Consider the following 27,271-nt stretch of genomic DNA (forward strand, 5'->3'; position numbering starts at 1 on the left):
TATAATCCCACAGGTGTGAAAGAAACTGGAAATTCCTTAAAATACCAGAAAGGCTGGGTTACTTCTAACAATAAGTGCAGGAGATCCCCAAATGGGGTGTGAAGGCAAACAGGTCTCTCATTGGCATGTAAGATAAAAAAGCTAATCCCCTAAATTTGGGGACTTTGTTTTTGGGTTTAGCTTTCTTCAGATCCCTGGCGCTCTCATGCAGCTCAGAAGAGCCTCTAACTTGCTGTGTTGTTCAGACTGGCCTTGAACTCCTGATCTGAAGCCTCCACTCTGCCTAGCTCTAAATTATTTTTTAACTTAATTTTGACATGGAGAGGGGTGTCCCAAAAGTCACATTGCTTTGTAGTTGGCTTATGTTTTATGTTAAAAACAAAGGAATGACAAGTACTCTGAGACACCACAATATTCTAAACAAGAAACTAGTGCAAATGCTCAAAACAAGGAAGGTTTTATAAAGAGTATTTTAGTGGAAGTCACAACAGCAGTAGACATGCATACAGGCAGTAATGGTGGGATTTGGGTTGGGATGGCTTTTTTTTTTTAACTAGTAAGAAACAGCCCCTCTCCCAATTGAATCAAGGAGAAACTTCACAGGACCCATTATCAAGCAATCTTATCTTCACAAGCCATGCCTGGTTCCCAAAACACAGGACCCCATCTACCTGCCTCTTTAATTGGCTCCTGGAAATGAAGACACTCCATGCAGAGCTCAGCACACCATGCATACATGTATCAACCATCTCAAGATGCTGTAAGAATCCTGGTGTTTACCATAAAAGCTCTCATTATTATCCCAGTTCTCTTTGCTTGGTCAGTGTGCCTGGTCACTTACAGGAGGATGAGAAAAATACACGGGCTCAACTCATCTTTCCCGGCCTCGTCTCCCGGGGAGCCGCTGATGTCTCTGCAGCACAATGCCACCGCACTGGCTGGCTGGGTTTAAAATTAGCTGAGCCCTGGAGGGCCGAGGGTAACCTTCTGACAAGGTTAGCCAGAGAGCTGAGCACTGCTCAGAGAGGGACATTAATAAGAAGCCAAGTGGGGCCTTTCAACAAGCCCATTAGGGCCTCTCGGAAGCCTGCTCGTCTGGAAGAGCCAGGTGGCAGCATGGGGAGGCTGACCTAGGCTCTTATTTTTATCCCTCCGAGTCAGCGGCTTCCTTTACAGGCCATCAACACAACCTCCAATGTGCCTCTAATAGTATAAATCCAACACCCCTACCTACAAACTGGACACTTTGTGCTTGAGACATTTAACTGGATTTTTTTTTTCAAATCTAGTGTTTGGGGAATAGCTCTCCATAAACAACCAACATATGGACATGAAGAAATGTACCAGGAATTATTTATTATCCATCTCATAACAAGATACTTAGTGTGAACCATATATTCGGGGGTTCTTCTAACTTGTTGTAATTCTCCCTTGCTGCTTGGAGGGGGGGATTGGGGGTTGTCTACCTAACATCTCATGTCCAGCATTTTCTGAGCCTGAAACCCCGCCACCACCAGTTTCAAAAGGTGTGTGATGCTCAAGACATGGTCTTTTCAATGTTTTATTTTACGTCACGTTTAGCTTTTTGTCCAAAATTTTCTTATGGTGCCAAACATCCTTGAAAGCATTTCCTAAGGACTGTCCCTAGAGGCAAGAGGCAGGAACAGTTGGAAGACTACTGATACAGACTGCAGACAGACAGACACACGGAACCAGGAATCTCTCACAGTACTGACACTAAATGCTTTCTGCATAAATAAGAATGTTTTAATTGATCCAGACAGCCCTTAATTCTATGGTGATACTTTCCAATCACCTGCTTGAAGATCATGCCCAGCACACTGTCCCTCGGCAGTGAGCTAAGAGACCTCCAGCCCTCCTGAATCCTGCTCCAGACAGTACCAGGTTCCCCCACTCACCCGTCAGCATACTTCATTGGCACAGCAATGCTGGTTGTCTAAAACACAGAAACACTTCCAGAATTGGTAAAGAGCCTGTGCCTTCTCCCAAGGATCCTGCCGGCCACCTTTTCCCCCAGTGCCCAGCTCCCACACCCTCCTTTTAACCAGTAAAGGGTAAATAAAAGCGCAGCACACTAGGGTCGCCATGGGTTCTGTTACTTGAATACCCTTCGAGACTGATGGGTAATATTTTAAATATCCCTGATATCAGGCACATTTTACTTAAGAATTGTTTTTTAAAAATTAACGTACAATTCAATTTCAAAAGGTGTAGGGGTCAAGGTCTCCTCAGTCTCTAGCCCAGGTTAGCCTTGACCTCACCATGTAGCTTTGGCCTCAAATTCACAGTGATTCCCTTGTCTCAGTCTCCCAAGTGTTTAAAATCTTAAATAGTGTCACTGTTAATTTTCTTTTTAGAAACAAGCTAACAATCACCAGGACTACACTTAGCAACAAGTCCAACAGGCAACTGTTTCTACTCAGTGCACAACAGTCCTGTTAGCCATAACAGTAGTAAATCTCAATGGCATGGAGCACTCAAGAGTCTGCTTGAATCAGAAGGCTGGGGAATGCTCACATCTCCAACCAGAGTCTGAGCAAACTAAAAAGGGAAGGAAATGCTGAGACTTGGAGCTGAGTGGAAGAGGCAGGTAGAGTTCAGCCTCCTGCCGGAACCATTCCCATCTGGGCTTTCCCACAGTAGCACTGAAGAGGCAAAGCTCACCGAGCACAGCCACGGGTTGGGCTGTGCATCTGGAAACCCAACTCTACCTTTGCTGTTGGCAAAGCTTTTCTGTGGAAGGGAACAAATAATAGCATGTGGACTGAGTTTCATTTCCTTGCAGTGTTTTCATGTGTCCTCTAGTGGGGATGCCAAGGCAGGAAAACCAGCCAAGAAAGGGAAGAGGAACAAGGGGCCTGCAGAATCAGACTTTGAAAATGGAGAAGGTGCAACCCTGGATGCATTTCAGCCCTGTCCAGCCCAGCAGGCAGGTCACCGCCTCAGCTGGAATAAACTCAAACAGGGTACCCACCCCAACTACACTGCGGACGAATAAGCTCCATATTCAGAACCACTGTAGAAATAAGAAGCAAAGTTACAGTTTCTATATCAGGCTAGCAAGATGCTAAGCACCTTAGCTTGGTTCCTATTGCTTCAACAAAAACCATAACCAAAAGCAACTTGGGAAGAAAATGGTTTATTTGGCTTACGTACCCCAAGTCACAGCACCAAGTAAAGCCAAGGCAGGAACCTGGAGGTAGGAACTAAGCAGAGACTATTGGGGAGCACTGCTTAGTATCTTGATCCCCAGGGCTTCCTCAGCCTTCTTTCACATACAATCCAGGACCGCCGGTCCAGAAATGGCATCCCACACATACACCCCACCGCAGGTTGGACCATCCCACTTCAATCATTAACCAAGAAAATTCCCCTACAAACATCGCCTACAGACCAATCTAATGGAGGAGACACTTTCTCAATCAAGGTTTCCTCTTTTCGGGGGAACATGGCTTGTGTCAAGTTGACCAAAAACTAACCAGCACATGACATCCAGTTATGTTTCCACAGTTCCATACATGAGGCATAAGGATGAGGACTTGACTTCTTGAAAGTTAATTTCTTAGTAATAATGGGATCAATATAGACCTTTGGGTACCTGTATACACTATTACATTAATCAGGTTGATTAATGCATTTATTATCTCAAATATGTATCATCTTTTTAAAGCTCCAGTTTTATCATTTAAATATACATTATCTTTTAAAAATAAATTTTTACATCTATTATGTGTGGACATGTACACCAGGGCACAACTGTGGAGATTGGGAGACAGCTTACAGGGACTCTGCTCTCTTCTTTCCTTCTCCATATAGGTTCCAGGAGAAGGAACTCAAGTTGTCAGGTTTGGTGGCAAGCATCTACACCTGTAGAGTCACCTCTCTGTCCTCTAAACATATATTATTCTTTGCTACTGTCATTGTCAAATAGATGACCAGAGTGCTTTCTTCATCCCTAACTGAAATTCTGACCTTCTAATCACTATCTCATTCTCCAGTTTTCCTATGCCTGATGCACAGCTTTTGAACAAACATCACCCTGCCTTCTACTTCTGTAAGTTCAATTTTTCACATCTTTGGATCATAGTTTTATTAATGTGTTTATCCCAACTGTCTGTAACTATGAGGTAAAGATGTAATCTTACTTTCCAGTATTTGGAACAACAGATAAACTTTAAAAACATTAAGTTACTCACCTGAAGTCATACCACTGATAGAGATGAACTTGAAAGTAAAACCCAAGTCCTGTCACCCTGAACCTGTATTATGAGATACTAACCCTCATATCATTAGAGATAACCAATAAACAGCTACAGGCTGTCTTAACAGGGATATAGTATAGGTATTTGCCTGTGAGTACATATGTGTACCACAAATACTCAGTGCCCATGAAGACAAAAAATAGTGTCAGATTCCCTGGAACTGGGTTAGCGATGGCTGTGAACCATCTCTCCAATCCCCAGAATTTCACTTTTGCAGAAGAGTTATGAAGATAAGATAGTGGTGACAGCAGCAAAAGTATGCCAGGTACTGAATGTCACTCAACTACGCACTTAAAAATAAGTAGGATGGAATTCTGGGTTTGTGCATTATTCCACAGTTACCCTTAAAGAAAGTAGAACATATCAAATGTCTGTCATGGGTTCAAAGAGTGAACTCAGACATCTTGCCATGATAAGTCTACCCATCCATCAACATACCTGGATTTCTCTTAAAGCCTTCCTGGGCACCCATATTCATCTGGACAATCCTGCTGCCATCCCATCACAGCCTTGACTACTGCACCTAAAAACCTGCCTGTAAAAACCACTATCCTAGTTAGAGTTTTTATCACGATGATCAACACCATCACCAAAATCAAGCTGGAAGGGAAAGGGTGTGTTTGCCATATCATAGTCCATTCACTGAAGGAAGTCAGGACAGGAACTCAAGCAGGGCTGGAACCCAGGGACAGGAGCTGATGCAGAGGCCATGGAGGAGTGCTGATTACTGGCTCATTCATCACAGCTTACACAGACTGCTTCCTTAGAGAAACCAGGACCACCAGCCACAACAGACCTGTCCTTCCCCCATCAATCACTAATTAAGAAAATGCCCTGGGCTAGTGAGATAGCTCAGCCATTAAAGGCTAGGCTCATAACCAAAAATATAAGAAAATACCTTACAGCGGATCTTATGTATGCATTTTCTCAACTGGAGATTCCCTCCTTTCAAATGACTCTAGCTTGTGTCACACTGACATAAAAGTAGCCAGTTCAACCACCTTCCCAATACTAAGCTTGGTGAAGGCAGCATCCTGCTTTCCTGTTCTACCTTGGGACTCGGTTGTGAACCTGTCGCTTTTAAGCAATACCGAATCCACACAGGAAGTGTTGAAGGCCATGGTCAGGGATGGGGTAAGGGTGATCTTCACAGCTCACACACAAGGCCTCTAACACGGTGTTCATCAAGGCCAGTAAAGAGTCAGGATACAAGAGCTTCTCATCTGAAACCTGAAGAAAAGGATCCTGCTGCACAGGAGGCATGCACAGGAACCTCCTTCACCCTCCTGCTAGAGAAGAGGGAGTTGTTTGTGAGCAAGATGATTTCCAGAAAGTCTACATCCACAGAAGTCAGTCCCCTGTCATCATCTAATAGTCCAGGACTAAGACTAGAGTGCCTGGGACAGGAAAGGGGCTTGACACACGTCACCTTTCCAATTCTCTAGGAATCTAAAGTATTGTCCTCTTTGCAAGAACAGAAGTTTCAGTTGAAGCTTGATCCATTGTCAGATACCTATTCTTTGAACTAAAATGAGAAAATATTCATCACAGCTGCTAAAGCACTATGACTACTTAGAGGTCAGCACTGAAGGTACTGGGTGGTAATTACTTTTCTTCCCAGATTCAAGTCCTTCTCATTCCTTAAGGCTGGCATGCATTTAGTAATTCGCCTTCCATGGTTCCTGCCACACAGCTTTCTATATGTACACCCAAGCTATTCCAGGACCCACACCTCCAAGCTTATTTTTAATTTATATTTCAAGTAAGAGACACAAAATGTTTGGATCTGCCACTGAGCAAAATATGTCCCTTGTTTTCCTCCAACAACTAACCAAATAGTTAAGATAGACACTAAAAGGGCCCATATAAACCTGAGTCCTTCCCTCCAGACTCAAGCCTAGGATGCTCTGAGGAGCACAAACACCTGCCAGCATGTCTGTAAAACAGAAATCTGACAGCAAATGTTGGAGAGAATGCGGAAAGAGTGGAACCCTTATTCACAGTTAGTGGGGGTACAAATTAATACACTATGGAAATCAGTTTGGAAGTTTCTCAAAAAAGCTAAAAACAGAACTAGCACATAACCCTGCTGTTTTTCTCCTTGGTACACACCCAGAGAACTCCATACCTTACAGTGGAGATATTCACACCCCACATTTATCACTACTTTATTCACTACAGCACAGAACTAGAATCAGCCTAGCTATCCATCAACAGATGAATGAATAATGAGAAATCTTGTATACATAAAGGTAAATAGTATTCAGCTATAAAGAAAAATGAAATTTTAAAATCTGCAGGGAAAAGGGTGGATTTAGAATGTATAATTTTAAATGGGATGACACAATCTCAAAAAATAGTATGTTCTCATACGCAAAATCTAGCCAATAATATATGTACAAATGGAAACAAATTATATGTGAATACAGTGTAACATGAAGAAAAGAGAAATGAGGAAGGACTGAAAGCAGGTAACAGAAACAATTTACAAAAGAAAAGATAAAGCTAACTGATTGTTCTAGTTCTAATTCTGCATGGAGTTTTAGGTTTGGTCATGGATAAGTACATAAACATATTGATAGTAAACTGTAAAGTCCAAAGTGAAGATCTGATACTTTAGAATCTCTATCCCAATGGAGATGGACAGACTTTGGGTCTGGCTAAATTTGGTCTGATTTTTTGTGGGGGGAGGGCAAGCTTTTTTAAATAAGGTTTATACGATTAAATTTCACACATAGGTTATCCTTGTATAAGACGAAATCACAATTGGCCTTAAGCAGGCATGTGGTCAGATTCAGGTCAAACTCTGTGCTGTGGATAATAACAGACCTCATGGTGAAGTGCCCGAGAGAGACAGCAACAGGGAGAATAAAGACACCTTAGTAACAATGACAATGGGGCAGAGGACAAGTGTGTAGAAAGGATCAAGAGGCCAGGCAGGGGTGGGGGTGCATGCATAACAGGATATGTCACGGGCATCTATCTGCCTGGGTCACATTTGTAACCCCAGAATGCAGGACAAAGAAAAAAGAAAAACACAAGAAGGATGGGAAGACAAGAGAAGGAAAGAGGGGCAATGGAGGGGAGGAAGAGCAACACAGATGAAGAGTGTGGAACATACCCAGACCCACAATCTAGGTCTGAACTAGCCACACTTTGCAGCTGGGCTCCAGGGCACTGCATTTGCCCCCTGAAAGCTCGGTGTCCTGTGTGATCTTGGGGGGTGGGCCTATGATGTGAGTGATCACAGAATGCTGGCCAAGGCAAAGGCATCTACTCCAGTCCCTGCTCCTGGGAATGTTCCACAACTTCTCTGTGCTACCTTCTGCCCAGAACTGGGACCACGAACGACCCAGAAACACCACAGTAGGGGAAGAGAGGGGAAGAGGGGCTGTTTTGTCACCTTGTTTTCCTTTCCATCTGCCACACTCCTTTCCTAGGGTGAACTCAGAAAGTCTTGGGGAAGGGGCCTAGGGAAAGAGAGAGGGGGCAGGGAATTCCCAGCTAACACATCTTGGGACATGGGAAAGATAGTGTGTATTATAAGATGGAAGCCTTCACATTCTTAAACTGTAAAGAAAAAGCAGTCGTCAGACACTGAACATTCCAGCTCCTGCTTCTCTGGCCTGGCTCTAGTCTGAACACTTACTCTGGGTTCTTTTCCCTGCATTCTGATTTTAACTTCTTTACTACAGGACTTTTCTTAGGAATAACTGCAGAATGTTAATACTTGATCAGCACAAAAGATCTAAGCTGACTAACCTAATTCTAAATGTAACTTCTTTTAAGAAATCATTATCTGGCCTTTAATTCCAGCACTTGGGAGGCAGAGGCAGGCAGATCTCTGTGAGTTCGAGGCCAGCCTGGTCTACAAAAGCTAGTTCCAGGACAGCCTCCAAAGCCACAGAGAAACCCTGTCTCGAAAAACCAAAAAAAAAAAAAAAAAAAAAAGAAAGAAAGAAAGAAAGAAAGAAAGAAATCATTATCTGGGTTCTGGGATGTTTCTATAACAGATTCCCAGGTATCTGTGTATGGGCATACACTCCCATATAGGCACTGTTGGGTAAATCAAGTCAGCAGTAGGCATGTATCCTTAGCTAAAGGAAAACGCCTGGTCATGGCTGAGGGAAGTGGGCCAGGCACCACAGAGAGCCAGGAAAGGTCAACTGCATCTACCTCAGACACTTGCATGCTTGCCCTGCACACAGAGCAAGGATCTACCTGAAGATGAGGCCACTGTATTTTCCTGAAGAACACTAGGCAAGGCTTCCAAGCTAAAACTCCTACAGGCAAGAGTTGGATCCCTATGGAACCCCTTCAGCTAAGGTCGTGACAACATTTGAGGACAAGGAAGGAGTCCTAGATCCAGGTACTGCCTAAAAAAGAAAGTCGGCCAGGTGAAGAAAACTACAATACTTAGCCCATCCCTAATCCTCCATAGTTGGAAAGCACTTGAAGGTCAGTGACTTAGTTGCACAGCCACAGAAAGTAAGCAAGAGTAGTACTACTCTTTTTACAAGTGAGGAACCTAATAAAAGTGATACTGAAGGGTCACACATCAGGGCCCATAAGTGATCCCAGAGCAAACTGCCATGGTGCCTTCACACCAAGACAGCAACTCAGGGGTAAGTGAGAAGGTTCTGGACTCTGGTTTCATTTCAACTTCTGACTGAAGAGACATCAATCATCAGATCTGAGGTGTGCTTTGAATTGGCTGAAGAGTGCTGGCTTCACATGCACAAAGCCCTGGGTTGACTCCAACACTGGGGATCCAAACTCCAGCTACTCACACTTCATCAACTAAACCACTTCCCAGCCCCTACTTGGTGTTTTGCCAATGACAAGCGGATACCATTTGACTGGCTGGTATGAACCTACACTAATAAAATGGGGCAGGGCCCCCCCACACTGTGGTCAAATATGCTGGACTCAATTTCCTCGGACATCACAAAGTTAATAGACTGTCTTCCTATAAGACATCACAGAGCCTTCAATGTGCAGAACTGTCAATCCACAGCAAAGGATTTGACAGGCCACATCAACCAAAACCCGTTATTCACTCAGGCATACTCCCGGCTCTGGGCATCTCTAGGACAAAAGGAGCCAGGGCCTAGAGACGCAGGTGTTTTCTACTTGAACGCACTGACAGTGTAGTCAGATGATCAACATCAGTCAACAGCTTAGCAGCCCCAGATACATCTATCTCATCACAAGATGCTACACTATGCTCAAGGACCACATATATAAAGCCCATCCGCCCCTCCAGTCTTCCTCTGACCACCGACTCTCCCAGACAGTAGTATAATGGATAATTTCTCTCCAGTTTACAAGGATGAATGGTGACTTTCCACCATGTAAGGCTTCCACCTTCCTCTACAATCCTGAGCGCACACCAGACACTTTCTCAAGACACAGTAACTTGGCCAAACCCTAAAAGAATCAGGCCATTTAAAGTGTAGCCATTGGACAGACATTGTTGAGATGGGAGCTTCTGAGAAATTCAGATTCCCAGATCCTGTTCTACACCTATAGTCCAAATCTGCATTTGAATAAATGCCCCTTGGATTCACACACACTAAAACAAGGTGGGGCTTGGGAACTCCACTCCACCACAACCTGAGAGTTTGCCTCATTCATTCTGTCGGTTCTTCACCAACTCAGCTCTTCCATCTTACCAGGTTACCTTTCTAAGCACCATGCTCTGTTCTAACCGGATGCCACTAAATGGAAGACTCCCTTAGTGTTAGAATCAGGCTGTCTGCCTTCACAGAATGTCAGAGTCTGTGGATTCCAGGCCCTCAAATGCCTTGCAGGTTTCAGGCTGGGACACGCCCAAACAATAGCCAGGCCCCACAGTTTGGGCAGAGCTCCTTCTATTTCTGCAGGTGGCACATTCCAAAGATGCTTCTTCCAACAAAGCATGGCAAGAATTCTACACCGGGGAAGAAAAGAGGTAACTAAGGGCCTCCTTTTCCCCTGGGGACAGGAGAAACTCAAACCTCTCCTGAAGAGGTTTACATTTTTAAAAATATATTTATTTTATCAACCACAAGCTTGCAAGTCAAACATCTCCTCCGAGATGTTTTGCAGATAGAGATATTCTGGGAACACACAAGAGGCAAGCTTATTTATCCACTGCCATTATAAGACTAGCCTGGAGGGATGAGTATCAGATGCTAGTCACTCAAATGACTGTCTGCCTGCCTGCTGACTGCACCAGATCACAGCTACCTAATGCCCCTGCTTGGCTGTCAGGCTGTGTCCTCTGGTCCTCTGATAGCCTTCCAGCTAGCCTGTGTCACCCTTCCTCTGAAAGGGCTGTTTGTCCCATCTCTACAGCAGGTAGACTGGTGGTGGGAAGCAAGAGACAAGGAAGGAGGAACATTAATACGAAATCTTGCTGTGATCCTGGAAGCAAGATCAGTCGCTTCAGTGTTCATAGGGAGAAATGCAGGAAACAGGATTACAAGGAACTACAAATGGATCAAGACTACAGCCTCTTCCTTCCAGGTTTTCAATCAGGTTACCTTGTCAGTCACAGGACTTAACATGAGAGATGTCTCCCACAATACTCCTAGTCACCTCTTCTTTGACCTGGCCTTGGGTGCAGGGGATATGGTCAACTCATCACCACATTCCTTTAGCCCAGCAGATCCCTCACCCATCCTGGGTCTCCAGGAAACAGCAGTCAAATGCAAATACATTTATCAAGCATTTAACAAGTTTAAGTCAAAACTGAGAACTTAAGGGGGAAAAAATGGATACTGAGACTAAAAAAGGGACAAGAACTATGAAAGCCTAGTAGCCAAGTGCAACTCGAGATGAATTTTCTTATCTGCAGCACCTCACAGACTCACCCCCAGTCTGCAATTGTAGTGCGCGGAAGACATTTCCTACACACTGACCAAGCGCTTCTTGTCTAACTTTGAAAATATCAATACGGCGTATATGATGTGTTTATCTTACGCTGTCTCATTATGGAGAGAACCAGTCTCAGTGAGATGAGCTCTTAATTACAATTCGGAGACAGGGACACTAGTTTAGACTGGTCTCAAAACACAGCAATCCACCTCACACCTTTAATCCTAGCACTAGGGAGGCAGAGGCAGGCAATCTCTGTGAGTTCGAGGTCAGTTCTAGTACAGCCAGAGTTATACAGGGAAACCCTGTCTTGAAGAACAAACCACAGCAATACTCCTGCCTCAGTTTCATGAGTGCCACCATGCCCAGCTTAGATATTTTTAAAATGTTCCTCATAGACATTTTAGCTTTACTTCAATTGAGCTGCAAAGTGGGGGCTGACTAACAAGTCCATGTTAGAGAGGCCGGGAAGGCTGAGGTACAAAATGTCTGAGTTACACCTCAGTCCTGATTCTGAACTGTATACCCTAAAACCCAGCTCCAGAACCATCAACTCCACCTCCTTTCAAAAGTTATTCCTGACCCAACTTCACCACCCACAAAAACCTCACTTAAGGCATACAGAAAACTGAGGAAATTTATTTATTTATTTATTTTTTTTGGTTTTTCGAGACAGGATTTCTCTGTATTATTTTGGAGACTGTCCTGGAACTTGCTCTGTAGACCAGGCTGGCCTCAAACTCACAGAGATCCGCCTACTTCTGCCTCCCGAGTGCTGGGATTAAAGGCGTGTACCACCAATGCCTTTATTTTTATTAACTTCTATTTAGCCCGTGTTGAAAACGTATCAACCTTGTCTTGCAGGTAACATAAGCAACATTTTTAATAAGCTGTTTTTGCATTCACCCCTCTGTACAAAATCTTCAAAGGCTATGATCACTCTTAACACATGATGCATCTCAGGACAGACTGGCCAACTACCCAGCACCCAGGAGTGCCCAGCGCTGGTGGCTCCCACACTGCATGGTGCAGGCTTAAAGGGCATCTCACACATGCTTGGTTCTCACAGCCTTACGTCAGCTGCTCCTATGCACATAAAGCCTTTTCAGAGATACTGATGTTACATCACAAATTGGACCTCCAGATGGCAGTACTAAAGGCAATATTTTACCTGGGCCAGGTTTGGCTAAAATGTTTCTCAGAAGGCCTTAATGGCTGGTTGAACGTTCCGTTCCCAACCATAACCATCAGTACCTCATTTATTCAAAGTATGTACACACTAACCTCATGGCTGTTCCAACATCTGAGCACCTCCCCCTGTTGTATACCCCTTTAAAATCCAACAAACTTTTGCAACTGGACACTGTCCTCCACTACCAACGCTGTGCAGTAAATTGCTTTTCTCCAGGGACCAGCTTTATTCAGTGATTTCTTGCTGCACCTACTTGCACCCAGGTAGGAAAGCCTGGGTCCTCCTTGGAGACCTACCTACCTGGTCCCTCCCTTAACAGGACAAAAGTGCTGACCCAACTCCCCTGTGGCACCATTTATTTGCCTCTGCTGGCCTCTGCCACCCATCACATTCAACTCCTGACCCTGAGTCCACCTCGTCACCTGCACACCTCCTCTCCTGACTCACCTTACGCAGGTAAGTGCCCTTCTCTCAGAACTAACTGCCTGCTCAACTTTTCTTGCCATAATCTCCAGGGCCCCTCCTAAGCACCTATCTGGGATTCCCATCCCTTGTGATCTAGTCATTCTCTCCACGAACATGAATACATCTGGGGCCACACTCTGGATTGAGTTGTTGTTCAACACTACCAGGTATATTCAAGGAATTTACGGACCTCACCTGGCATGATCTGTGTCCTTCTTTCCTACACCCTCACCCCAGAAGAGACAGAATGGGTCTGGATCTCTGCTCAAGCTCATGCAGATGATGTCCTCAGTATTGATGGTGACTTTTTCCCATAGGGGTGATTGTTGTCCCTCATACTGATCCCACTGGAACTACCAAACCAATATGAAAAAATCAGTCTCCCTGCAGGGTAGCTGGGACAAGATTGCCTGTCTCCCTATAGATATTCGAAGATCTCCATGTAGTGGTCAATTTGGACAAGAGAGGTTCCACAGAGACCAGATGACAACCTCATGCAGCTCAAAGGATCTTCTTCGCTTTATTAAACTTGACCCAAACTGAGGAGGGAATGCTTGTCCTCAATACCCACTCTCTTTCCGTCATCCCCCAACATCACAAGAAAACTAAAGAGGCTGGATGACAGCCCTCAGAGAGACATGCTGAATACAGCGTTCAAGGGGTTTAGTGAAAGAGGGAGGGGCAAGAAAGGGCCAAAAAGGCTTCCTGGGATAGGCAAAAATCTAGCAGCAGGCTGGGCACCAAAGAACTCCACCCAGGCACAGCTTTAAATGAAACAGCATTGGCCGCTAGGAAAGAACTGCCCCTCACTTCATCCACCACCAACTGTGGAAAGACACTGGAGAATAGACTGCCCTTCTTTGCTTAGTCAAGTTAGCTCAGCCCTCCAAGTTCCTCCTCCACAGGAGAATCTTTTAGGTCTTCTGGACCTGGTGCCTGAAGATTTGCTGCTGCCCTGGGGACTCTGCCCCCCCCCCACTATCAAAATAATCTGTGGCACCTGTCCAGATGGGAGGTCAGTCTGTCATTTTTGATTGATTTACAAGCCATCTGGTCTACACTTGCTTCTCACTCCAGTACAACTTATCCTTCTGAGGTCCCTGCCATGGGTCTTGATGACCGCCCACCAGCCTAGGTTCCTGGCCTACTTGTCTGCTCCCTCTGAGGCCACCTGATCACTCATCCCTTCCTCATGTTGCATTCTTTTATGTTCCATTTGTCTAAGTCTGTGAAGCTGTGTTGTTTTGCCTGACTAAAACACCTGATTGGTCTAGTAAAGAGTTGAACGGCCAATAGCTACACAGGAGAGGAATAGACAGGGCTGCTAGGCAGAGAGAATAAAAAGGAAGAGAGATCTAGGCTCCAAAGAAGACAGAGGATTAAGGAAAGGTGAAGGAGAGGAGGATGCCAGAGGCCAGCCACCCAGTCAGCCACAGATTAAGAAGGAAAGAGATACATATTTAAAATATATAGAATAAAAAAGGCAAAAAGCCCAGAGGCAAAATGTAGTTAAAGAGAAATGGGATAATGTAAGTTAAAAAAGCTGGCTAGAAACAAGTCAAGCTAAAGCCAGGCACTCATAAGTAAGAATAATCCTCCACTGGGCAGTAGTGACACATACCTTTAATACCAGCACTCCGGAGGCAGAGGCAGGAGGATATCTGTGAGTTAGAGGACAGCCTAGTCTATATAGTGACCTCCAGGACAAAAAACTACATACACTTCCCCTCAACTTTCTCAGGGCCTCCTCCTCCTCCTCTTCTTCTTCTTTCTCCTCCTCCTCCTCCCTCTCCTCCTCCTTATCCCTGAAGAGCCCCTTTTCATACTGACTAAAACTTCAGTTCAGTGGTTAAGATCACTGGCTGTTCTTCTAGAGGACCTGAGTTCAATTCCCAGCAACCACATGGTAGCTTACAACTGTCTCTAACTCCAGTTCCAAGAGAACTGACACCCTCACACCAATGCACATTAAATGAATTTAAATAAACTATTTTTATTTAAATAAGAAAGAAAGAAAGAAAGAAAGAAAGAAAGAAAGAAAGAAAGAAAGAAAGAAAGAAAGAAAGAAAGAGCTGGGGCCTCACCCTACACTCCTCCCAGGCTTGCTTGTCAAACCCAAAGTGTGGCATACTTCCTCTCCTTTGGTGACTTTCCATCATTTCCCTAGTAAGATGACTCCAAACCCTACCTCCTACCCTGACTGTCACCCTCAATATCATATATTGCCTTAAAACATAGACAAAGTCTGAAATATATCATATACGCCTTCTCAGAATACAGAAGTATCCTCAAGCCCAACTCACTCACCCTTCAACACCCCTATCCTGCCAGTAAAACCTGACAGCTCCTAGAGCCTGGTCCAGGACCTTGGAATTCGTAACATGGCAGTCCTCCGTAGTCACCTAATGGTGCCCAATCCATACACTCTGCTTTCCCCGACTCACCCCTCATCTTCTACTTTACCATCCTGGATCTTTTTTGCTGTTTGTTTGGTTCCTTTGTATTTGGAAACAGTTTCTTTGTAACAACCCCAGCACTCCTGAAATTCTCATTGTAGACCAGGCTGGCATGGAATTCACAGAGATATCTGCTTGCCTCTGCCTCCTGAGTGCCATCCTGGATCTTAAGCATGCTTTTTTTTTTTTTTTAACTATTCCTTTATACCCAGACTCACATAACATCTCTGCCTTCACCAAGGAGGACCCAGACCCCAAAGCAGCATTTCAGCGTTTTGAACTATGCTCCCTCGGGGGTTTCAGGATAGCCTCTCTTTCTCCTGACCCATCTCCTAGTAGTCGGATTCAATGTGTAGATAATGCCCTACTCTATAGTAGCTTTTCTTGTCACCACAACCACATACACTCAACTTTTAGGAAACAAGGGACACAGGGTCTCTCCTTCCAACTGGCTCTCTGAAGCTCACTCTCCATCACAGGCAGGTCTTGGGTCCCTTTCTCCTTACACCACTAAGGATGGATTCTTTCCTTCCTGTGCTTCAGGGGATACCTCAGAACCTAGATCCCGACTTGGCTGTCCTCACTTACCCCCTCTATCAAGCAGTTTGGGACCCGCACAGAGACTCTAGGCCCTACTATTCCTGTAACACCTGCCTTCTCTGGTACCTGAAATGCTGTCCTACAAGTTCCAGCTCTGGCTCTCCTAGATCTCATTAACCCTTTATCTCTACTGCTGACAAATGGGGAATGACCTGCGGGGTCCTGGAACAGACAAAGGGTTTCTTATCTTCTCACACAACTGGATACAATCTTGCCTAAGGGTGCTAGCAGCAGCCTCCCTATTAGCCCAGGAGGTCGGTAAACTCACCTTTGATCCAGTCTGTCCTCTCCCCTCACAGGCTCAAAGACCTAGGGACACACCCAAGCCTCTCTGCTCCATTTCCCTCTAACCTCCACCTCATCCACACCACCTTTAAGAAAACTCCCAGGGTTTCTCTTGGCTCCTGCCCTGCCCCCTTAACCCAGCTACACTCCTCCCTAGAGCTACTGCCCTTACACACTCCTGCCTGGAAGCATTCACCCTCAAGAATCCAAAGCTCTACTTCCCCTCTGCTACATCCTAACTATAGATGGAAGGTCTTCTCTCAGCTCCTCCAGCTCCCACAGGAGGACTAGCTGAATTCTCTCTCCTGACCAGGTTTACAATCTGTTCTTTACCACCAGGCACTACTCAGAAGAAGGCAGAGAGCCTCACTTTAGCACGAGACAAGCTCGTCAAAATAGACACACATTCTGAATATGCACAGCACATGCTACACTACCACGCTTCTTTTGTGTGGCAGGAGGGGAGCTTCCCCATCACGAAGGGTAGTCTATTACCAATGGGCTAATAATGCTACAGGTGCTGGAAGCCTCTTATCTTCCCAAGCCGGCAGCAGTTACTCATTGTGGAGGTCACCATGCCCCTACCTGCATCCAAGCTTCTCCACAGGGAGCCTTACAACTCCCTCCTTCCTTCAGTCCACACCAGTTTCAGGGTATCTTTCCTGGGGAGGACTGGCAGGTAGATTTCACTGCAGAAGTGGTCTGTTCCCAACTCCTGAATGATATCATTCCCAGATTCATACTTCTTCAATTCATACAATAGGGCAATAGCCCAGCATTCACCTCTAAAGTTACCCAGCTAGTTTCTAGGGCACCTTCACATTCCCTAGTCCTCAATGAAGGTAAAAAGGGGCCATCCTTTTGAGACATTTATGTCTTCCGGAACCAGCCCACTCCATGAATACTGGCTTCTCTCACTTATTTGAAAGCCTCTTACCCACAAGCCCTCAACTCAGGCTGGACCTTTCACATCTGGTCATCCTCACTACAATGGCAGCTCAGTCTCAGGAAACCTCAACTTGGATCCATCTGTCGCAGTTCAAATGGGTTCTGAACCCATTCTCTGAGAAGTCCTTCAGTCAGTCAACAGGTCACTAAAGCCTAAATTCTCACTTGCCTTCTACTCCTGAGGACACCTAATATGGGTTCCTTCTTCCCCGTCTCGCTGGAAGTTCTCTCTGCTTCACCACCACTCAGATAAGGTGACAAGCATGGAAATCTAAGACGTGCTACCAAAATTAGGTCCATCCTTAGTGCCACCTTCTGCCTTGTTGTCACACAGGACCATCTGACTTTCCTCCCCTAGGCAGCCTGCTCTCAGAGCTGTGGCATTTCCATAGGCTGTCAAAGACCACCTCCACCCCACCCCACCCCACCCCACCTCCACATTCCATGATAACTCCAAACACCTTTGCTTCCCAGAGGATGGGACTGGGCTGAGTGTCCTAACTGGGGTCTACGTCCTAGCCAGGCATAGGAGAGGATTAAACATCTACAAGACCCCTTTGGGACCTTGGCTCTTGTCTCTCCTCGGCCCTCTGATCCATGTCTACCTCATAGTAATGTCCACCTCACAGTAACGACTGCCCTGTCTACTTAATTTTGTTTTTTGTTTTATTCAGGGAGCAAAAAAATTAACGAGCTGACCCAAGGATCAGTAAATGAGATGCTTCTGAAGACATTTCCTCAGGTCTCCTAGCACTGCTAACCAGCTTGAGGCCCTGATGTGAAGCAATATTCCAGAACCCTTTTCCAACATCCCCCTCAGCTGGACAAACCACCTACTCCCCCTTATCAACAAAAGGCTGGAATGGTGGGCCATAAAACAAGCCCCAAAATGGCAGTGCTAAAGGCAATATTTTAGGGTGATGTCCAGTCCTAACTGGGACAGGTTTTGTTAGGAAACGGAACCCTAAGACATTTCTCAGTGGCTGGCTGAACCGGAGTGCCCACACTAACTACCTGGCTGTTCCAGCTCCTGAGCCACCTCCCATCATATAGCCACATAAAACCCACCAAGCTTTTGCTCCTGGATGCTGCTCTCCACTATTGAGGCAGCTCAGCAGCTTTGCTGGTAACAAACTGCTTTTCTCTCCACAGAGGAGCTTTGTTCAGCGACTTCCTGCTGTGCCTACTTACAACCAACTCCAGTTAAATTTGAGAATTGTAAGGCACAAAATTTTTTCATCTAAAAACTTCAATTTTTACTTTCTGCAAAACTCTTAAGTCTCCTGATAGGTGCCACTTATTCAAGGTGCCTCTTCCTCACTGTCTCTCTACCCTACTGGGAATACCCTGGTACCTTGATTTCACTCATCACCACTCCTGTCATCTGCCATGATTGAGCGGTTCAGCTGTGTTCTCCTTGGAGACAGGCTTGCATGTTCCATTCACAGCCCATGCCTTGTCCCCCAGTCCTGCAGGAGCTCAGCTGGCTATTTAGGTGGTGCATGGGTTGGATAAATGAATGGTATCCTCCTAAGAGTGGCCCATCTGTAGGACCTCCATAGTCCCTTCTGGCACAGAGTGAGGAACCTTGTGCACTTGTAAGTGTTGCTGTCACAGAAGACAGGTCCAACTTGATGCTGACACTTGGCCCTCAAAACAACCAGCTCTACCAGGTGACTGATCCAAGAGACTTTACCTAAACTATACTTTACACTGCATTTCTCTGACCAGGTGGAAACTTTCAGCTATTTTTTGAAAGATGTGGGACATGGGGGACTGAGTGGGGTCAGACCCAGGCTGAACTCGAAGACTTGACGTTCTACCTGCCTCAGACAAAGTGCTTGACCTGTGGATAGTAAACCTTTTAAGTACCTTGTGGCTTCCAGCTAGCCTGCGGAACATAAGATATACAGCATTTCATTTAATTTTTGAGTTTCAATGGCCAGCCATTTTTAAATGTTTCATTTCATCCTTAGTGAATCACTGTGCTAGAAAGGTCTTAAGATCAAGTTTTAGACACTGGCTTTAAGGCCAGTATCTTCCCATGTGATCATGGATATTATTTTAACCTTTACTCACCTCTATTTCCTCATCCCTAGAATGAGGACTACAACAAATACAACTCACGAAACTGTTTCAATGTCAGAATACCCTAACTGGAAAGCCAAGAGAATAGTCATTTTAGTCCATGTGCCTTAACTTATAAAACACACATCTCCTAAATCACGTTTTGGATTAGATGACAGAAAACCACTCACACTAACCAAAGCCCAGGTCTGGAGACCAGGCTGAGACCAAATGGATCCCAAATTCAGCAGGGTGGGGGATGGGACAGGGGGACTGGAGGGTGGGGAGGTGTCTCCCAGGCAGGTCTCACCCTGTGAGCCAACATGAGGTCTGGGAAGCCTCAGACCCCATGAGAGGTGGCTATGAGCATGGCAGCCTACTTGAGCACAAAGGAGCCAACCCAGGGAGCCGGTAGAGAGGAGAGGCTGGGAGTTCCCCTTCCGGAAAGGACAAGAGGAGCCCTGCCCTAGTCAGGGCAGTCAGGCCCAAGCTGCCCAGGGGGAGCTTCCCGCCTTTTTCTTCCTCTTTCTCCTGCATGAACTTTCCCAAACCAGCTCTGCCCGTTTTACACAGGAACCAGGCGTGCGTGTGCGTACATTTTATTATTTCAGAAGAAAGCATCTGCAGTCGGCTAGTGAGTCATCAGTAAGCCTTGTCAATCTGCCAGCTGCCGGCCCCTCTTCATTACAAACGTAAAGATAAAAGCTCTCGCTGCATTAGCTGGCATCCGCCTCCACAGACAGCACAAATAAATTAATTGTGCCTCATTGCAAACAGCCAAGAGGTGTGCAGGAGGGGAAAATGTGCTCCTTGTTTCATTAACAAATTAAACAGCAACAGAGCCGCCACACACCCAGCTACACTGCCAACTTTAGATTCTCTCACCAGGCAACTGCCTGGCCAGCATCATTCAAGTACAGCAACCATTGCTATGGGTGGAGGGACTGTGAGAAGGGGCTAGGGGAGGGGGACATCACTGTCAGACCGGGCCTAGGCTTGAAATCCCCACTGTGAGCCTGGAGAACAGTCACCCAGTGCCTATCAGATGCTGGGTGCTTCGGCTACAAGGCGGGGGAGAGGTGTTTCCACAATTTACCTCAGGTAAATAAACAAACCAGCTCTGGGGCCCTGGTATGCACAGCCCAGTGAGAGGGCTTGTCATCAAGGAGACGCCGTCACACTGAGCTGGGGATGGCAAACATTCCAGAAAGAACAGGGTGAGTCAAGACCAACTTGAAAAACACGTTGGACTCCTTCCCCTGCACCACCAGCTAGGATTACACCCTCACACACACACCTTTCTAAGATCCCGTGCTTTAGTCACAGGCAATTTGTTACAATGCGGTGACTTTCTTCTCATTCCGCACTACATAATTTAGGAAAGCTGTGTTTTATAAATTGAAGGCAGGCGCATGACTAAAAACCAATCCTTTTATGTTTTTATCTCCAAAGACACAAACACAGTGCATAGAAGGGGAGGAGGGGAACAGGAAATGGGGGTGGGGGCTGAAGGGAAAGAACAAAGAAAAGTCTAAGAAGAGGAAAAGACCCTCGACTCTCCAAATGTCACCCTATTAACTCATGACCTGTAAGGAAGTTAAGATCACAAACATCTAATCCAACCATAAAATATGTCCAAAGTATTTATTATACGTTACTTTAGCTGGTTTGTACTTTATCTGTAAAATCCATGAATCTAAAAAATTCTACACAGAAAAATTTGACCTGAGCTAGCTAGGACCTGCCTATAAAAAGCAAAGGGAATAAAAGTTTAAGAGGAATAATAAATAAAGCCATATGCAACCTTTCCACCATCCAGGAAAGAGCAACTGAACACTGGTGCACCCATGAGCCAAGCCTTTGTAAGAAGTGCAGTGTCTACAGTGGGCCACGATGTTGAAACTAGGGCCTTCATCCTCACTTGCAGTACTGTAGAGTTCCAGACGCTCCCTCTGGAAAGATAATTTAGCAGTGTCCATTGAGAACCAAAAAAAGTATCTGTCTGTTAACCCCCCAAATCCTGCTTCTGGGAATTAATCCTAGGAAAACAATCTACAAACAAGATGGAGCTGTATCTCAAAGTGTTATTTATAACAGCACAAAACTGTGGGGAAAACGTCTAAATGCCCAATAATGGATGAGTGGCTAAGTAAATTCAGCTTGTGGGATGATAGAGTAAGACCATTAAAAGTCATCCTGCAGACGATGATGGAGCTATGGGGAAAACATTTACTTAAGCAGAGGGCAGATTGACCCTCCATTGGACAACAAGTCTACCCACATACTGTGGTCAAGGGCTACTAATTTTTAAAGCCCGTGGGGGAACTTTTTTTCCTCTGTCCTTTTGTTTCCCTTACTTTATTGTGGTTAGAGGATTTCTATTGTATTTGGGAGCTTTTGTGAAATAAAGAAAAACCACAGGGTGTAGAGACAACTGTTTAGCTCATAGTCAAAGGAGAACAAATGCCTATGGGGGAGGGGTGGGTGGCATACACCATAACCTATTCCTAAAGTCTTGGTCCTAGCTTTGCTTGAAGAGGAAAGGAAAGGAAAGGGTTAGGTCTGTCTAAGTCTGCCTGCAGGAGGCTGAGATGTTGCCAATACATGGACAGTCCCAAAGCCCTGGCTCTAAAGCCTGGTTCACACTGTCCACTGCAGCTTCAAACTCTAAAAGTTTCTCTCCTTTTTGGATAATAGCTTCTTCCACAGTAAAAAGGAAGGGGTTCTTGCAGTGTCTCAAGGTCAGTTATCTGAGCACTTACATCCAGATTGCTGTTAAGAGCAGGCTAAAGACCAAAGGACTAGCCCCAGCCCAGAGTCAGCAAATGATAGCATCCCAGTGAGGCACTACTGCCTGCCTATAACAGCCTCTCACGTACACAGTGAGAGGCACAGGTCTAAGAATCACACCTACAGCTTCCAAGTCCCAACACCCAAACCCCTATGCTCACCACCTCCCCCCAACCTCCACATACACAAAAATGCAGAGGCTTACTTAGAAGGCTGGTGCTTCTCCACTCAATACTTAACCAAAGAGAGTGATCGCTTTCCCAGCATCATCTTCTCCGGTGAAGTCATTCCCGGCCTCAAAAGATATTAGTTGGTTCCACAAGCCCTGTGGTTAGTACAGCGCTAGCAATGCAACAGGTGCTCAAAACTGCTGTGCAAAGGGCAGGCAACAAGAAGCTACATAGGAATGAATGAGTGAGTTGGCAGACAACTCACGGGTCAGGAAAGATCTGGTACAAAGCCAAAGCAGAGGGTTGGTGGACCAGAAGCAGTAGGGGCAGGATGCTGTACCAATGACCACCACGATCTACTCCCTACCTGAAGGTCCCAGCATTAGCAGATTCAAACCCAGCAATCAAAGTTCCAGGAAGGGGTGGATCCAGAACCCTAACTGCCCACTGTTCCCAGCACTTTAGAATTAAGCAAGTCAGCACCCCACCCTCCCCCACATTATTGAGTTACCACAGGAGCATTGGGTATTATTGTGGTGAGCACTACTCTGACATAACCTAATAAGAAGCCCATCTCAGCATTCAGCAAGAGTGAATGCTACAAGCACATGTGCAAACCTGATTCTCGGTCCAGGGGTGATTTCTGTGAAGGTGTAATTCCATTGTCCCCTGCACCCGGCACATCTTCTATCCATAAAGCACAAGGTCGCCATCAGTCACAGTTCTCAGGAATGAAAGGTCTTGCCTCCCACCCTGGGATGAAAGGTGCAGCTAGCCCCCATCTGGTGACAGGAAGTCAAAGCTAACCTGATCTTTCCATTTAGATGACACAATGCTGAGCATGCACAAGGCTGTGTGTACTAGGTGACATCTCTCTGGAGGGGCACATCATGTCCAGTGTTCAGTTCTGCTGGTTATTTATTTATTTATTAGCCCAAAATTACTTGGGATATTGTAGTCTGTGATCATTGTAAACTATATTCATTACAATACTGACTCTCCGACTAGAGCTGAACACGAATGGTGCATTCTCTAATATTCACAGATCCACCGGGGCACTTTCTTTGGACAACTAACTATGAGATGTGGGCTTGGATCTGCATCCATGGGCAGCTGAAGTGTTAAACCCAGTCCTTAATACCCTGGTTCAATCTATCACCTGGGAGGTGTAGAAGCTGTGACCTGAGGGAGGAAAAAACCACTCAGCCTAAAAGAGGGGGCTGCCAGCTTGGGCTGATGACTCAGAAGAGGGTTGGCAAACTGAAGCTTACAGGGCAAATCTGGTCCACCATCTGTTTTCATGTGGCCCATGGCGGGAGAATGAGCTTGCCATTTTTAAACGGTTGAAAATTAACCCAAAGGGTATATTACTTAGCATTCACATTTCAATGTCCCTAATGAGTTCTTGTTGGGACATAGTCACAGCCACAGGTTTACACATTGTCTGTGGGTACTTGCAGGCTGACTCCTCAGAGCCAGCTCAGACCATATGGCCTCTGTTGTCAAAAATATTTACTGTCTGGCTTTTAAAGTTTGCTAATTCCTAACATACAAGCCAGAGCCACAGCACTACTGAGAAAAGGCCTTGACCTACGGGCAGAGTCTGGGATGAAAATAATACAGTCACTTCTCAGTTCTGGGCCCAGGTTTAGGGATTTGACAGCTTACCTGCCTAAGGGACCAAGACTTGTCCTATGGCTTAAATACAACTGAAAGAGAGGACAAGGCAGGATGGAAGGAAGTTTGTGCCAGAATTCTGCACCCATCCTTCTAGTCCAGCAGCCTGAAAAGGGCAGACAAAGAACCAGAGAAGGACATGAAGCCCAGCCTAAGACATCAAGCCATGGCCTCTAGGAGGCTCTTAGCAGAAAAGGCATGGCAGTCAGAGTTCCAGGGAGACATGCACTGTACACTGAGTGACGCAGAATCTGAGTCCAATTTTTTTCTCTTATTAGTTTTTTGGGTTTGGGAAGGGTGAGAAGGAACATGAAGGATTTGGAAGGAGCTATCGAGATAAGAAATAATCAAAATATATTATATAAAATGTAAGTTTTAAATCCCCAATTAAAAAAAACAAGTCCAATATGTTTGCTAAGTTTTTTTTATTTTATTGAGTTAAAACAGACTCTGTTCCTTTTCCTCCATCATCCTTGCCTCCTTTATTATTATTATCATCATTATTATTATTATTATTAATCCTAGAGTTGGGGATTTAATAAATAAAAATATATCACTTCAAGCTCAATTTGTCCCAAATTTGCTCAAGTTGCTCCAAATACTGCTCCTCTGAAATGTAATCACAGGTATGCAGTAGAGTGCTGCTGCTATCTGATACGCAAATGTATCTGAGCATCCTGTATCCTATGCAGCAGTTAAGCCAGAGCCAATCACTAAAAGGAGGTGATTTGAACCCTAACATGACAACTGTCTGGACCTTGATCCTGCCTCACTGCAGCTCCCCTAACTGCTACAGAATGAAGGCTACCACATGCAACTCCAATCTCACCAGTCACACAGCAACCATCTCCTGCCTCTCCTATTCCTAATACACCCAACCCCTGGTCCCCACTGCATTCTCTCAGAAAGGATCCTTCCCTGGCTACAGCAGGCCACAGGTACTGACAAACCCAGTGTTGATCTGATAAGAAACATGGTGAAGTCATTTTATGTTGGGTCCTAGACCAAGCCCTGAGGCAGTAACGGGAGCAGTAAGAGTGCCTTCCATGGTCAGATCCACAGGACAGGATTTATGTCTACTATTGTCACAGCTGTCTTCCTAGTGTGTGCGCGCGCGCACACGCACACGCGCGCGCGCACACACACACACACACACACACACACACACACACACACACACACACACACACACACACACACACACGGCCATGTAAGGACACAGCAGAGGCTGTCTGCAAGCCAAGGAGAAAGGCCTCAGGAGAAATATCAATGTGCCGACATCTTGACCTTTGACTCTAGTCTCCCAAACTGTAGGAAAAGAAATGTCTGTTGTTTTTCCACCCCATCTGTGGTGTTTTGTTATGGCAGCCCCAGAAACAACCATACAATACAAACCAGCCGAAGAAAGGAAGATGTGCTTATACCTGTCTCTTCTGTCTTCCCTTGCATCTTACAGGCTTATGCCAGTACATAGTGAGCACTCAGTAGTAAAAAGGCCAAAAAGGAGGACTGAGGACTTAGCTCAGAAGTACTGTGCTGGCCAAGCATTTACAAGATCCTGGGTTCTATCCCCCAAAACTGTCAAAAGCCAAAATAATGGGTTACAACCTCTATCCCTACCCTATCATCACCCGGAGCAACAAGGGACAGCCACAGGCTGTGAGGCTGTTATCCCACTGAAAATCTGATTGCCTAGAAGTCTTTAATGGCCCAAGAGTACCCCAGATTACTGCTTGTAGAGATGTGGTTTTCCTACCCTAAATCCTACTCTGACTTTGAAGGCAGAGTCCTAATCCCAGAATGTGTTCATCCTCCAGTGGGTGATGAGTGTGGTGATTTCATTCACTGGATCCTTGTTCTCACCTAGGAATAAGTATTTCAGCTAGACCTTACTGTCCAAATGAGGCACAAAAGGAAGTCTGACAACAGACTGCTGACAGTAGGAAAAGATGCCTACTTAGAAAAGGGAACAACTACTCCTGGGCACTCCTGTGGCGATGTGATGCCTGGAGCTTCTGCAGCCACTGTGGACTATGAAAGGAGGAAGCTAGCATTTAAAGGATGGCAGAGTGATAAATGGGAAGAATCAGGTATTTATTGAGGTTCCCAAACTGCCAATTTAAGGTTGTCTACCTTTGGAATTCATCCAGGAAAACCACTGTTCTCCGTATCAAGCCATATTTGCCTGGGCTTCACCCTATTGTCACACTACACACAATAGAAGGCTGCTAGAATCAGTTTTGGGTTCCACTGGCCACAATCTACAGTTCAGAATTTGATCACTAATTTGGGAACCCCTTTTAATACCCTTTTAATATGCAAAGATAAAGAGCCAATCACCTAACAACAGACCTTTGCATTGTAGGCACATGGACACATCTGCAAGCACTCATGTGTCACCACTAACATTGCACACCCCACCAAATGGAGCTATAGACAATCCTTAGCATACACAAGGGGTTAAGAACTGCCACACTTACTGTGCAGACCTCAAAGCATACCCAAGAAACCCTTTAAACTTCAGCTGTTAGCTAGAAAAATGGCTTGGTTGTTAAAGTGCTTCCCATCCAAGCTTGAGGACAAAGGTTCTGAGCCCCAGAATCTGAGTAGCCTCAGAAGACGGAGACAAGGGACCTCCAGGGCCAACTGGCTAGTAAAAGAGGTCATCTACTGCTGAGCTCTGAGTTTCAATTCACCTCATTTACTGAGGCAAGAGGTGATTCCAGACATCAGCCTCACTCATACATGCATGGAAAAGAAAAAAGAATCTTGCAACTAAACAAAAAGCCAAAGGTCTACTTCCTAAGGATAGAAGAATGGTATGAGAGCGGCAGCACTAATGGTAATGATGGCTGGTGTTGGTGGTAAATATCAGTTTAGCTTTATCTGACCAAGCCAATGGGTAAATGCTGTGCATGAATCACTCAGCTTCATCTTCAGAGCAAACTAGAAAAGCACAGAGAGCCCACATACCAACGGATAATGGGTCAGCAAGTTGAAGGGGCTCACCCAAAGCTATGCAGCAGAGTCAGGAGGGCAGTCCCAGCCCACAGACACCAAGGTGAAGCTGAGCAGATTAAACAAGAGAACAGGAAGAAGCCACACCAGCAACTGTTCCAAAAACAAATGGTGGGGAGACAAACCTGAGTCCCTGGCACTCAGATTTTTATAACCTAAGTACTAAGAACAGTGTGACATGGTCCCAAAAGGAGCTCAAATTGGACACACAGACAGGCTGGTGGTGGGCAAATGGGTAGAAGGTAGGAGATTTTTAAGAAAGATAGGTGATCCCATGAAATACCTTGAGAAGACTTCCCTTACTTAAGGGCTAGATGTCCCACAATCTAGGCAAACGACCCAGGTGAGCAGCAGATGCTCATGAAGAGCTGCAGCAGGGGAGGAAGTGCTAGAGTTGCAGAATGGGGTGCCACAGAGGGAAGCTGGCACATCTGAGGGGTGATGGGAGTAAGACCTGAG

At 45.5% G+C, this 27,271-nt stretch overlaps 1 protein-coding gene across 8 annotated transcripts in view; it reads right to left on the reverse strand.

Annotated features, from left to right (window-relative positions):
* Tead1 (TEA domain transcription factor 1) overlaps positions 1-27,271 on the reverse strand; it is a 224,254-nt gene that overhangs the window by 162,629 nt on the left and 34,354 nt on the right. For 5 of the 8 annotated variants that reach the window (XM_040756222.1, XM_040756219.1, XM_040756220.1 and 2 more), the window contains exon 1: positions 781-810. The exons of the other annotated variants lie outside the window; for them this stretch is intronic. In XM_040756222.1, coding sequence (XP_040612156.1) covers positions 781-795 — 15 coding nt within the window. In that variant the 5' untranslated portion in view covers positions 796-810. Of the gene's footprint in view, positions 1-780; positions 811-27,271 lie in introns of those variants that run through there. 8 annotated transcript variants of the gene reach the window in all.

This window comes from Mesocricetus auratus, unplaced genomic scaffold (genome assembly GCF_017639785.1).
Source record: "Mesocricetus auratus isolate SY011 unplaced genomic scaffold, BCM_Maur_2.0 Super-Scaffold_4256, whole genome shotgun sequence".
NCBI classification, from domain to species: Eukaryota; Metazoa; Chordata; class Mammalia; order Rodentia; family Cricetidae; genus Mesocricetus; species Mesocricetus auratus.